The following is a 13,151-nucleotide window of genomic DNA, read 5'->3' as shown; positions in this document are numbered from 1 at the left end:
CAGTTTCCAAGAAAGTCATAGCAAAATTCTCTCCATGTTTTACCAGACGATTTGCAAAAAAACAGTAACATCATATCACCACTTACAACAGCTCATTCGCATGCATAGTGTTAGGAATTTTTTCAGTATTTTCACAAATAAATATCTATTCTGCCTGTAGTTTTATGTCGGTCTGCAATAGGTGACGTAAACACAGTGGACATACAAATAGCCAGGCCAATCTCTCGCCTAAACTTATACCAAATTGCAAACTTTCGGGTACTTGGGTTTATGGCATTGTAAATAAGAGTACTTTTCACGATGACCATCACAGTGGCTATCACTGATAAAATGGATGTTGTTTTCCTGGGCGGTGCCGTGTTCGGCGGCTGTGCGTCCAAACAGACTGCCGTGCGTTAGAAAATGTACTTGGCATCGAGCAATGAGAAAAAATTCGGCGTAGGTTTTCCTCAGTTTGTTTCGTATTTCCTGCGTCTTTAATTCCTCCTTGGTCAGATGCATTACGTGTACGTTGGAGTCTTTCAAAGTTACCACCTCTATATTCTTGTCTTTTTGTATCTCCCTTACCACACTCTGCTTGACGTCATCAACGTCTGACGTCACAAACACGCGAAATCGAAGTTTTTGTTTCGTATTTTCTGATTTTACATAAGCCCGGAGGCACTTAACAAAGTTTTTTTCGTCCCCTTCCGATAAAAATTGGTTGTATTCCCCGCGCCCTGTGCGCATCACGAGAGACACCAAGCGGATATTAGAATCTGCGAGAGCATCACGCGAGAGGGTGCTGTCGATTATTTGCTGTACCTTATCTGAAGGTTGAATCAAAGTTTGAATCAAATCGTCGTAGGGAAACATCTGCGAAAAATTACAGCATGTCACAACCGCTACAGTATTGAAAAAAGGAATCAACCTCAGAACAACCAGAGTGCCCCATACTTTATCCGTCTTTTGATAATGTTGAAGTAGTGATTTGTGCTTGTGTACTTTAGAAAGTGAGCAATCAAGTTTCGGCGCCAGGTATCCTAACGCACCAAAGGCTACACTTGACAATCTCACGATTCCCAAATCGCAAGTAATGTAAACAAGGTATTTTGGTTGTACCAAGGACTCCTAATTAGCTTCGATCATGCAGATAAACGTATATTTAAATACATGCTAATTATACATCCAGATTTTTCATTTATCTGATCAGAGCCTTGCTAAAGGAGCTCATTACGATCTTTGCAATATAAATATCCTCGTGTCAAACGCAGTCTTTTGCAAAGAAAAGGCGTTGGAAAATTTTAGGTAGAAAATGTTAATGTAATTACGATCTTATTATACTAACCAAACTAAATAATATTAATAGTTACTCAACTTGTTACACAACAAACTAACAAATTGATAACGTTTACGATTAATACACCCACCACATCGTTCACGTTATCTTCAGCAAGCAACGGGTGTTGCTGAGTCAAGTGCCCTTCAATTCTTGAATCCGGCACTTCTGATCGCTCGACACATAGTAAAGACTTCCCCGTCTCAGGATCTTTCAGGTTTTTGGCCTTATTGTATTCGTACACGAATGGCAAAGGTTTGAGGCCTATCGACCAAGGATATGGCTGCCATAGAATGAAAAAAAGCCTGCAAAGGAAGTTGAAACTTATTGGGACAGAGTTAACTAATTATAAAGTATCAGATGTAGTGGGCATTAAGGAAAAGGGGAATACTTATAATTCCGGAAATATTTTACATTTCTAGTAGTAATTTGGCGCAACTGAGACCATTGTTGTTTCCACAAAAATTGAGTTGAAGTATTCAAGTCAAGGTCTCAAGACCTCTTCGCTCAACCCTAAGATAAACACAACATTAGATGTACTCCGCCCTTCTACTCATACTGCCAACGCTAATCCTTGGCGATGAAATAGACCCTATGCTTGTGTGGAGAACGGGCCATTACGCTCCGTCAGTCAACGTTTACACTGGCCGCGAAATGCCACGTGAAAGTTCAGGCTCATTAGTTCAATGATCTTTGAGCGGGAGCGTGTTTGTTATAGACCTCGGTTTGTAAACTTCTGCTTTTGTGTTTTTAGGCAAAGCCTCCTTTATAAATAGCAAGCGTACATACGTTATCTGAGAACAGGCCCTTTGGTTGCATAATATAATCCCATAAACAGTTGTTAAACTGTCAAACACAACCAAACTATTTCAAAAACCGAAGCAAGGTACAAGTCTACTTATTAATCAGTTCTTGAATCCTTTTTTCGATGTTTTGTTCAGAATAAAAAAAGTGTATATATACTACTTACCGACCGGTTTTTACTGCCTCAATAAAAGCGGCGGAAATGGCTCCTATGGAATCGCCTAGTCCTGCATTTGGCTTAAAAACGACCGCGCGCTTTTCTTCGCAAGGAACAGTGGCGTCGTAAAGTGTTTTATTGTGCCATTTAGCGTATTTCTTCAACAGAACTGCAGTCTCCACCCATTTGGCTGCACCATCGAATTTAAACGATCTCCAAGACCCGGTGTCAGCGGCTTTTTGACAGGAATTGCCGGTTTCGCATTTCAGTTCATCTTCAGTATTATTTGGATCAGCAAGGCAACAGCAGCGTGTGGAAACGACCACCAGTATCGTAAGCAATCGTTTCAAACTCATTGTCGCTTAACCTTCATGGGTCAAAGACATTAAACGTTGTTTAACGAACATATATTGTGGTTATAGGAAAGACTTGACAAATATTAGTTTGAAGGGGTGCTTGTTAAGCAAACGCCATCCCGACATCACCCGAAACACAAAAGCTCGTATATAATTATTAAACTTTATCATTTACCAAGACAAACAACACTGCCCATAGCAATACACAAAACTGTTTCAAAAATGCATGTTGCTGCTGTACAACTTCCGCCTAGCTGTGCTGCTTAAAATTGTCGGACTTTCTGAACAACATTTTGATTCAATTTCATTTTAACACCAGCTAGATATGGTTTTAGCTCAATTGTTGCGGTTTCTGTGCTGTAACCACTGTAAATGTCACCTAATCAACAACACACGTTTCTCCCATACAATCGTTAACCATGCTTACCACTATGAGTGCATGCATTGTGACGTAACAGGAAGAACTAGTAGCTTGTTGACGGCTGCATCGACCACCAGCAGTTAATGCCACATTCGTACCCCCTTTTGGAAGCCTGTGGTTGCCAGTTTTTCGATACACTATCGGTGGCTAGTATTATAATTAACTACTGACATTACACTGTTTTGCCAAAGTACAGGTACATTCAGAACCCAATAAAATCTTTATTGTCGGTTTGATAAACGCCTCGTGAGCTGTTGCGTTTTTTGTCCATTGCTAGACAGTTGCGCCGACGGCAAAAGTTTTATGTCCCGAGGCATTTAGAAAGTGCAAGTATACGAGACACGAAAGGGATTGGTCAATTGCGCATAAATCAAGCGAAAATGAGATTTGTATTTCACAATAAGTTGTTGTGGAAAGCATTTATTTCAGCTATAACAAACCGCTTCGGGCAATGTGGTAACAGCATGTACACCTGTACAAACTTGTAGCTAAAACGCTTGACGGCGTCTGTCTTGCGGTCGACCGAACAAACATGCGTTAATATCTTGCTAATATTCTGTAAAGTGGATCAAGATCACTCGAATCAATAATTTTTAAATGCCTTTTTCATTGAATAGGTACGTATTCTACTGTTCCAACGCCAAGGCTATTTGACTGTCCAAAATTGCACATTACTGCCATCGCGTGTCAGGTCGTGCTGTGATTCGTAGTTGAATGTTTAATGGAACTGATCGTCAAAAATTAAATGTGAAATATTCATTGCTTATACAATTTAAGGCGAATACACACAAAAACACTAGAACTTGTTTGATGAGTAAAGCAAAACCAAAAAGCCTAAACTTTTTGACTTTTGAAACAGACAAGCAAAATCACAAAAAAACACTATTTTAGACAATGTATAACGCAACAATATAAGTGAAAGTTTTAACAAGTTACCAAGTATGCATGCGAAATTCCAAACCATATCTTTTTAAATTGTACCTGTTTTGTTGGTTTTGAACCAGCACTTCTTAACAAAAAAAGAAACATACAAAAACACTGTGAGTGCATTGCGTGAATCAAACAGTAAAACAAACATGACAAACGAAAAAAATAATTTACACAGTGTCTTTATTTTGGCAAAAGCAGCAATACACGATGATCGCCACCTCTATGATAACAGCCACTCCACCGACGACTATCACAGGGATCGCCCAGTCCTCCAGTCCACCACCACTATTTGGCCTGATTGTTTTGTGTCTACACGCAGATAAAGTTGGATTAAACTTATTTGGTGACGATGTGTTACAAAATGTTTGTCAAAAAACACATTGCTATATTTCTCTTTAAAAATTGTGCATGTTTGACTGTGACTAAGTTGCATGTGATATGTCTACAAGTGGTGAAATTTCCTTCAAAGAAAAACTCTTGATTTCAGAAACCGATCTTACTTAGTGCAGTTGTAAGATGAAGATCCATGACATGTTGTCTTGCATTCTTTATGGCAGGGAATACATTCCTTGTTATCAGATGGATAGACCCTGTTTAAGTGAAAGATAGAAGCATTGTATATTTAAGGTTATTACAAAGATTACAAGAGCAGAATGATGGACAATAATTACTTTTGCAAAAATAAAGTGTTGGAAGCAAATTAAGGGAAAAATTAGAACTTTTTTGTGATACAAAATATTTAAAAGGTGGGATCCAAATGTGAACATTAAATAAAAATAACTTTGGCATAAAGACCAACATAAATGTAAAGGAAAATAATATGTTGCGCAAACAATTAGTATATGCAAAAAAACATCTGTGTTTAAGTTTCTTAAGTGAGATGACACATTCAGGGAGTTTCTTGTCCCAAAATTCACTGAAAACAGGGGTTTGAAAAACTTTTGCAGGAGTCTTGCAAGAAAACTATTGTGAACAGTAGGCTGTATTTTAAACAAAAACAACAGTATAATTTCAAAAATTGGTAGCCACAGTTTCTAGAGATGCCAGTGTTACACAACAACATTGAAAAAAATTAAACTGCATACTCTATTTTGATTGTAGTAGATATTTTACAGTTAAAATAATGTGTAAAATGCTGAATTCCATTTGGAAAAAATAGGTAAACACTTAAGTAAACAATGCATAGATTACCCTTTTCCAAAATCACATTCCTTGACACAAGTAGTTACATTACGCCCAGGCATAACATATCCAGTTTGTGGGTCTAGTATCCACTTGCTTGTGAATTGTCCAAAAGCATTTGTTCCATCGGTAAAATATTTACATTTTCTGCACTGTGTTTTTAATTTTCCCCAACAACCTTGGTCGCAATTCTCATGGCATGAAACTTGGAAGCAAAACATAAACACGTTGAAATAATTATTATATTCAGTATAAAGGGAATTGATGTTGAAAGAATGTTTACACATACCAGAGATATCAAAGTCTGTGATAGTTTCATGTGTAAACCACAACCTGTCAGGTTCAAAAACCTCCAGACAAAACCCATATCTCACAATGCTAGGATGTTTTTTCAAATACAAAAAAATATTCCATATTACACAGATGACATGCACACAAAAATATCAAATAAACAAAATGCAAAACATTTAGCTGTTGTTGGATAACCTAAAATGTCTTATTCATACCACACAATACTTTGCTTTTTCATTTGTTGCGATGATTGCAGGCATGGTGTCAAGACTCCCTCCAGCACATGAATCACTGCAACAAACCCCTTTGCGGTTGCATGGACCTCTGCAGTTTGGACACACACTTCTGGTAACTAAAGGAAAATGTATATATACCTATTAGGTAACACTACAACAAATGTTCAAAACTATTTGCAATTGATGAAATTTTTTTTACATGGTATATACTTGTTTACTACAGTATTACAGCTATGTTAACAAAAACCAAATGTTTGGTTCAATAAACAAGCAAACTGTTTTCTCTAACATACGCCAGCTAAGCCGGTGTCATAATTTTTCAACATACTGTTGGACATTGTTTGTTGTATTAGTATTACCATTTCATAAGATGCCAGTAAACTATTGATAAATCTAAACATAGTTTCATGTCAAAACATGTCATATTAAAATTCTTAACTCACTTCTTTGACAGAGGCTTGTTGAGTTTCCCCAGCAGTAGTCAGTACGAGCAATGCCTTTGACAGAAACAGGAGAACAAAAATTGCATGTCGGACCTGATTGAAAAACAAATGCAGTTTTGCATCCTACTTTATTTTATGCAGTAACTTAAGCTGATGTGAATATTATTTTTTGTTTATTTTATAAGTTGTTTATTTGATTCCCCACCTAAATAAGAATGGTTTTAAGTAAAACCGACAAAATATTGTTTTCACTTACATTGCCTGAAGTTCTTAAAATTGTTGTCGATCAACTTTTGCGTTGATCCAAGTTTAAATATTTCCCCTTCCCAGATGATATTGTTCATGTTACAGAGGCTGTTGTTGACAAACCCAACATCCCCATCCAATATTTCTGCATAAAAAGAGTTTTATTGGACATATATTGAGGTATTAGTTCAAAATGTTGCAAACACAAGAAGCATGGAAATTATTTCTGTGGTCTAAAATCAGTCAGCTTTTTACTTATGACTTGAAAACATGTGACATAAATTATTATAAATATGAATCGTTGTGGCTATTGTAACATAAAAAGGAGAATGATTGCCAGAATCATTTACAAAGCTCAAAACCTGTTTGATCATTTATAATAAAATATTGCTTCAACACAGACATGTACAAATTGTACAAAGCGGAATTTCATCCCTCATAACAGTTTTGATACACTGTGCATTAAGGACAGAGAATAATCCTACAACATACAAACCTGTTAAGTTCTGCATGTGTAATTCACGTAGGTAATTCTGTTTTTTGTCATCACAATGCTTCACAAAGAGTGCATATTGTCTGCCTTGTGGCACCCACGAATTGGTTGTTTGTCACAGGGCAGCGTGTGTTTGCGTTACTGCTATCAGTGTACTTTTCAGTGCCACGAATAAGACGCAATGATGAGAGGTCAATGTAGTCCACAAAAACTCGTGAAATCAAGATGTATCCCGTCACTTGCTCTATGTGTTTTACAAAAAAAAGATCATTGATCAACAACAGCGTAGTATTGTGATTTAAGTAAATTATGAGTATATATGGTTAAAATTTATGTAAATATATAAAGACATTTTATTGTATGTATATACATGTTTCACATGAGAAGCTAACCAGAGAAAAAGAATTATTAAGAAGCAAACAATACCAACTTTTGTTATTTACTTGGAGTTTTTGAAATGTGGGAGCATTAAATAAATGAATAAATACTGTTTTTGTCAAAATTGATTAAATTATTTAGATTAAAAGCACAAACATAATTTGCTGCTACTTAAGGTATACCATTACATCAAACATAGACATAATATAAACATAGCAAAATTATTTGATTCATCATTATCCCACTGAAAAGAATTATATACAATTAAACAGAGTTTAACATTTTAAAATATTGCACCTTTGTAAACTCTATAGGTTTGACAACATTGCTGTTAGGATTTGGAGTAATCAACACAAGTTCGAGATTTCCATCAACGAGTGTGCAATTCGTATAACGTTGTTCCAAATCCCTGTAGTGACTGTCTGAACTCACAGGCGTCCGTGAAGTCCTTGTGTTCGTTCCTTTGCAAACTTAACGGAAAAACTAAATTAATGGCATGACCACAGCATGCATTTTATGCCATTTTGTTTTGAAGCAGGATTTAATTTGTCTACTTTTGGTCAAAAAGTAATTTCTTTTTTTATTTTAGTTTAAAACATTAAGCAATCATACTTGTAAAAAAGGATTTGCTTCCAACCCAATATGTCAAAAAAATGTACAATGTAAACTATGCGAAAATTTGTGCATGTTGCACAGCTTTGTGGGTCGATTTCATGGAAATCAGTTTTGAAATACTTCATACAATTTTTAATCAGGTCATATTGTGGTACTGTCTGTTTCTATTTCTTAACACACATATATACTATTTATTGCTACGATACATGTAAAATGAGCTATTGAGAGCCATTGTTTTGATAACAGAGCATATTTGCACTGAACAAGAATAACTATGTATAAACTTGTCAATGGTGAATCCTGTTGAAGTTGCTTTTGAGCTCTTAAACATGTGGCAACTATATCTACTGCAAATGTGACAAAGCACTTACCACAAACAGTCTTTGGACAACACTGATCTGGCTGGTGCAAAAGAATTGGTGTTTTTGGAAAGGTACATTCTAAAGTTGGTGGGCATATCTTCTAAATTTAATGGGATCTAAATTTAATGAAACAAACTTTGATTTTAAAAATATAAATAATGTAAATTTAATTATCATGAGTATATTCATGTTTTTAGGTATATAAAAAATGAAATGTTATGGTGTAATGTTATAATAATAATACAAAACTTAGATATGCGTGTACATAATAATCTTGTAAAGAAAATTAGAAACAATACATAATTTCGCTGTAGTTTAAGAACAATAATAGTTTAAAAAAAATTGAATATAAAACAAAATGTTTCTGCCATATTAAGGTTGGATATTTTTTATTGTTGTAACTGTTTGCAATCGGAACATAACAGCATGCATATTTATTGTGAAAAAGTAACTTCAAAAATTGTATATAATTGGCGATAAAAAAACAGTAAGTTGGTGGTTAGCATTAAAAAGGCCAGTTTTATAATGTGGCTGAATGGTTTAAATGCAACCAAATCCATGACGTTGGAGAGTGGCTGAAACATAACATGTATTCACAAAGAAATTCCATACTGGAGGCTTCACCACAGGAAGCTAGCTGCTGGCAACACATGAAGAATGAGTAAATTTTTTCATGACGATATTACTTCTTCGACCCTCAGACCTATTTTAAGATGATAATATCGCTTGCATGCATGAACTACCCATTCAAAATAGCCATTGTGACAAAGCATCTTGTTTAAAAAGCATTATTCTTTGGAAAGTAAATTGCCATCAAAGGTTAAATATTTATGCATTAATAATGCATACAACATTTTTTCTGTTAACAAAACAAACTGTTAGTTATTTATTTTAAAATCAAAGCAAAACCAAGTATGGATCACCACACGAAAATACCAACATCAATTTAGTATTGAGAACCAACATCAATTTAATTTATTGTCCCAAAACTATTTTTGACCCAATTAATTTATTATTTGTAAAACAAATGAATATAATATACAGCATGGTTACCTGGTGAAGTGCAAACTTGACAAATGGCAAGAACCCACAAAGTAAGAATTGCTACCTCCATAGTAAAACAATTGCCAGGGAATCCAGCTAGAGGTTGCTTGGTGTTGGGTATTGTGACTATGTCCGGATATCAACCTTTCACATTAAGTGTTGTCATATATTGATAGTAAGCTTGCTGTCCTGTAAAATGACAAGACAAATTTTGTAATAAGAAATATGGTTGCATCTTTAAGTTAAGTGATAGGATCCTAGAAAATTAAATTGGGACAAAATGCCAATTTGTAACTACAAACATTTTGTTTGACGTACGATTCCGCACTTGGCTTCTTAATACTACACGACGTAATCTCATAAAAGACAACGCAAATGCGAAATTCATTTGGTTAACCGAAACAAAATTTTAATGTACTAAATTAAATTCGCCATAACATAATAATACGAAGTTTTTGGGTGCTAGAACGCGTGTGTTCGTAAACATTAAAACCGTATATCGTCGGCTACAATCCAAAAAACGAATGTTTTGGAGTGAGGCCAGCGTAGCGGAACCATGTAAACAACGTGACAAAATTTCAGGTTTAAGGTGGCGCTATATATTTATTAAATTAACAAAATGTTTCATGGGTCCACTTTACCTGAGTCGGCCAACTAACCTCAGTTTAACTAATTATTCTTTGAGTCTTTACCCAACCGAAAAGAACAAAATAAGCAATAACAAATCGCTTTTTTATTGTTCACTGCAGAGGTAAATTGGTTTTACAATAAATTAGTTTTTGGAAGTTTCTATTACAACGTCATGTAACTTCATGATAAAATGCGTCACCAGGGTTTAATATTTATTTAATATATCACCACACATGTTTCTGGACCTAATCCTGAACACCACGTATGTTCATGACCTGACGAAACGAAGAATGCAGACGGAGTTAGGTTTTCCTGCAGAACTCCCACAGCCATCTGTCATCCGGTTAGACAATTTAAAATTTTTCTGACACTTCGTTATAAAAACGCTTTCGTAATCCCTTTTCATCACTCACGTTATATTCTTGTTGTCTCATTGTAACGAACGCACGCTCTCTTAAAAATTAGTAATCATCCTTTATGCTTATGTTCAGGTTATGCGCTATGTTCATTTTTTCACTATGGGGTTCTTGTCAGTTACATACTTGTTTGACGTTAGTTGATGGTGAATTTTGGAACCTGTGTTACATGTTTTTATCGTCATCTCTTTTAACGCCTCTAGCGACCGACAATATGTTTTCTATGACTGCTTTTGGTGCGTTTACCTGAGAGTATGTATGTGTGGCAGTAACGCAAAGGACTCGTTGTGTACAGAGCTTTCTTTCTGATCGCTTGTTTTTTTAATGAAGACATATATACCCTACTGGTTTGAAGTACGTCTTACGAGTCTTGAGAAAGATAAACGTTACACATGCACTTTACATTTGTCTGCTTACAAAGTCATCCATGGACAGCAGAGGCACGGCGCAGTTTAGAGGCCTGACACCTTTTGTGGTAGCAAGGTCACAGTGATATGATTTCCAGTCAATTACGTTGCGGAACCTTAGCCTTCCACTGAAATCCGAAAATATGTGTGGTGGTCAGGATTGGGTTAAGAAGCATAGGTGGTACCCATGTCCTTTCCGTGTTAAGATTGTTTTTCTCTGGTTGTCCAATATCATCTGGTTTGAGTTTATATGGAGAAAAGTCCTCAAACAATGTAAAAATATCTACACACATGTGTGAGAATTGTGAACTGAAAAGGTTATTAATGGAAACGCTTGTAAAAAATCACAAATAAAAATATTCATTGCTTATAAATTAGGGCGGATGATAAACACAAACAAGAAACAAGCAAGCTTTACGTAAAGCGAAACCGAAAAGCCTAAAATTTCTAACTTTTTACAGCAAACAACAAAATCACAGGAAAAAACACTATTTAGAGGACGTATCACGTAACAAATTAGTCAAAATTTAGTTTGCGACCAAAGTTTTTCCAGCCTTTTTAAATTGTACCTGATTTGACAGTTGTGAACCGGCACTTCTTAAACAAAATAGAAGCATACAAAACAGTGCGAGTTCATCAGGTAAATCGAAGATTAAAACAAACTTAACAAACGGGCCACATAATTGCCGTAAGGGTAAATGATGGGTGAACCCATCTAACTTGCTTCAGGTTTAGCTTCACCGTCTTACCAAGCTTCTTTTGACGCCGGCCTTTCCTCGTCCTTTTTTTCTTTAACCTCCGCTTGCTCCTGCAAAGCCAACATGAATTGAGTCTAGGATAGCCTTCCTTAAAATTTATTGGCCTTATCAGACAAACTTTCTTGTTGTTTTTTTTTAAACTTTTTGACTATTTTTCCACTTATGTTGTAACAGCGTGTTTTCGTGTAATTTCAGTAGGTAGATTGTATGTCTTGCTGCTGCTACTTTGAACCAACAATGAATTGCAACCTGTACAACTTTTGTATAACTCACCGTCATCTCTGTACTGTCAATAGTCTCGACTTTGCCTTTGTTTTTGTTTTTGCAACAACAGCAATATACGATAATCGCCACCACTACGATAACAGCCACTCCACCGACGGCAATTACAGCAATCACCCAGTCCTCCAATCCCCCACTACCACCTCCCTCTGTCCCGGAAGACAATGGTGTTGCAGCGGTTGTAATTGGCTTAACTGTTTCTGTCTACACGCAGATAAAGTTGGGTTAAACTTATTTGGAAATGACGACGTGTCGCCAAATGTTTGTCAAAGAACACATGGTTATAGTTTTCTCGTTAAAACTTGTGAATGTTTGTTTGCCACCAAGTTGGACTAAAAACAATTAGTTGATTACTTATTGAATATCTGTGGGCAAACGTTACGACCCGGCGAATTAGTATCTTTATGTTTATATGACCTGTTGTTGACAATGGGCGGTTTATGTCACTTGGAATAAATGTGTACCCACCATTCTAACGGCAAACGTTCCGTTTGTGTTGTCACACGTACAATTGAAGAAAATGTTGGATTCTTCGAAGGTAAGAGTTTCATTACAGTTTCCAGCTTTCCACTCACTGTTGTTCGTCCACTGAACGCACTCAGGGGTAATCACGTGCGTACCGTTGTCATGGTAACCGTCCATGTTGATGTCGTACCACTGTAATTGTAAATTTACTTTTCGTGGACCGAATCAAAGAAATCAGTTATGCACAGAAATTTGAAAAACAATATCAAATAAATCGTTAGATTGTGTATAGTTAGTTTCTGTTACCATCACCTCTAAAAGTTGGAATTTGAGCGTGATCTTCCCTATGGTATCAACGGAGAATAGAATACTGTTAATTGTTTCTCTTGGCTCGGTAGCAAACAGGACATCACTTGCATACATCACAAATAAAACTTTCTGGCCTGTAGATTTAAACCACAGTTTGTTCAATAAAATGTCAAATTAGTACACCAATAAAATACACTACTAGCCAAAAAATTCTAAACGTCCCTTCCGCAATGGCACTTTTTGAACACTAACGACAATAATAATAATAACAATAAGACGTGAATAGAAACTTTTCTGCTGAAAGTATGTTTTCTAAACTTTTTTTACCGTTTGTAGTTGAGATATAGTTTTTGCCAACCGGTGACGAAGAATTTGTTCCATATGTTATTCTAACGCCAGCAAACTGATCTTCTCTCGCTAGAAGTTTGTCGATGTTCATTGTCCACCCATTCACAGCCCTGAGAGTTGCACCAGTTTCTGAAATATACCGATAGCAAGGGATTTGCCATTGTACACGTAGATTCGGTAGTACTTAATGCTCCCTCATATCTCTCATCTTAAAGTGATTTGGGATTATTGGTTTTCGCATCTGATGATTATTTTAACTT

The 13,151-nt window shown here is 35.9% G+C and overlaps 2 protein-coding genes across 4 annotated transcripts; both read right to left on the bottom strand.

Moving 5' to 3' along the window:
* Positions 1-112: 112 nt before the first annotated feature.
* LOC145914793 (uncharacterized) lies at positions 113-2,638 on the bottom strand. Its single transcript, XM_083002639.1, has 3 exons — positions 2,289-2,638; positions 1,410-1,623; positions 113-855 (listed from the first exon to the last, which is right to left on the bottom strand). The coding sequence occupies exons 1-3, from the start codon at positions 2,633-2,635 to the stop codon at positions 235-237; spliced, it is 1,182 nt and encodes a 393-aa protein (XP_082858765.1). The 5' UTR covers positions 2,636-2,638; the 3' UTR covers positions 113-234.
* Positions 2,639-3,300: 662 nt separating this feature from the next.
* On the bottom strand, positions 3,301-9,459 carry LOC145913658 (receptor tyrosine-protein kinase erbB-2-like). Of its 3 annotated transcripts, none has more exons than XM_083001396.1 (9): positions 9,286-9,459; positions 8,242-8,348; positions 7,553-7,738; positions 6,395-6,529; positions 6,139-6,231; positions 5,675-5,811; positions 5,178-5,373; positions 4,487-4,576; positions 3,301-4,295 (listed from the first exon to the last, which is right to left on the bottom strand). In XM_083001396.1, exons 4-7 carry the CDS (start codon positions 6,480-6,482, stop codon positions 5,329-5,331), a joined length of 363 nt encoding a protein of 120 aa, XP_082857522.1. In that variant the 5' UTR covers positions 6,483-6,529; positions 7,553-7,738; positions 8,242-8,348; positions 9,286-9,459; the 3' UTR covers positions 3,301-4,295; positions 4,487-4,576; positions 5,178-5,328. The 3 variants fall into 3 exon arrangements, with proteins under 3 accessions (XP_082857522.1, XP_082857521.1, XP_082857520.1); XM_083001395.1 differs by having other exon boundaries at positions 7,553-7,725; XM_083001394.1 differs by lacking the exons at positions 5,675-5,811; positions 6,139-6,231; positions 6,395-6,529; ... (1 more) ...; positions 8,242-8,348; positions 9,286-9,459 and having other exon boundaries at positions 5,178-5,506.
* Between the last annotated feature and the right edge of the window lie 3,692 nt (positions 9,460-13,151).

Source organism: Ascidia mentula, chromosome 9 (genome assembly GCF_947561715.1).
Source record: "Ascidia mentula chromosome 9, kaAscMent1.1, whole genome shotgun sequence".
Lineage (NCBI taxonomy): Eukaryota > Metazoa > Chordata > Ascidiacea > Phlebobranchia > Ascidiidae > Ascidia > Ascidia mentula.
The sequence above is the reverse complement of the archived record's forward strand: the minus strand, read 5'-3'. Positions and strand labels throughout refer to the sequence as shown.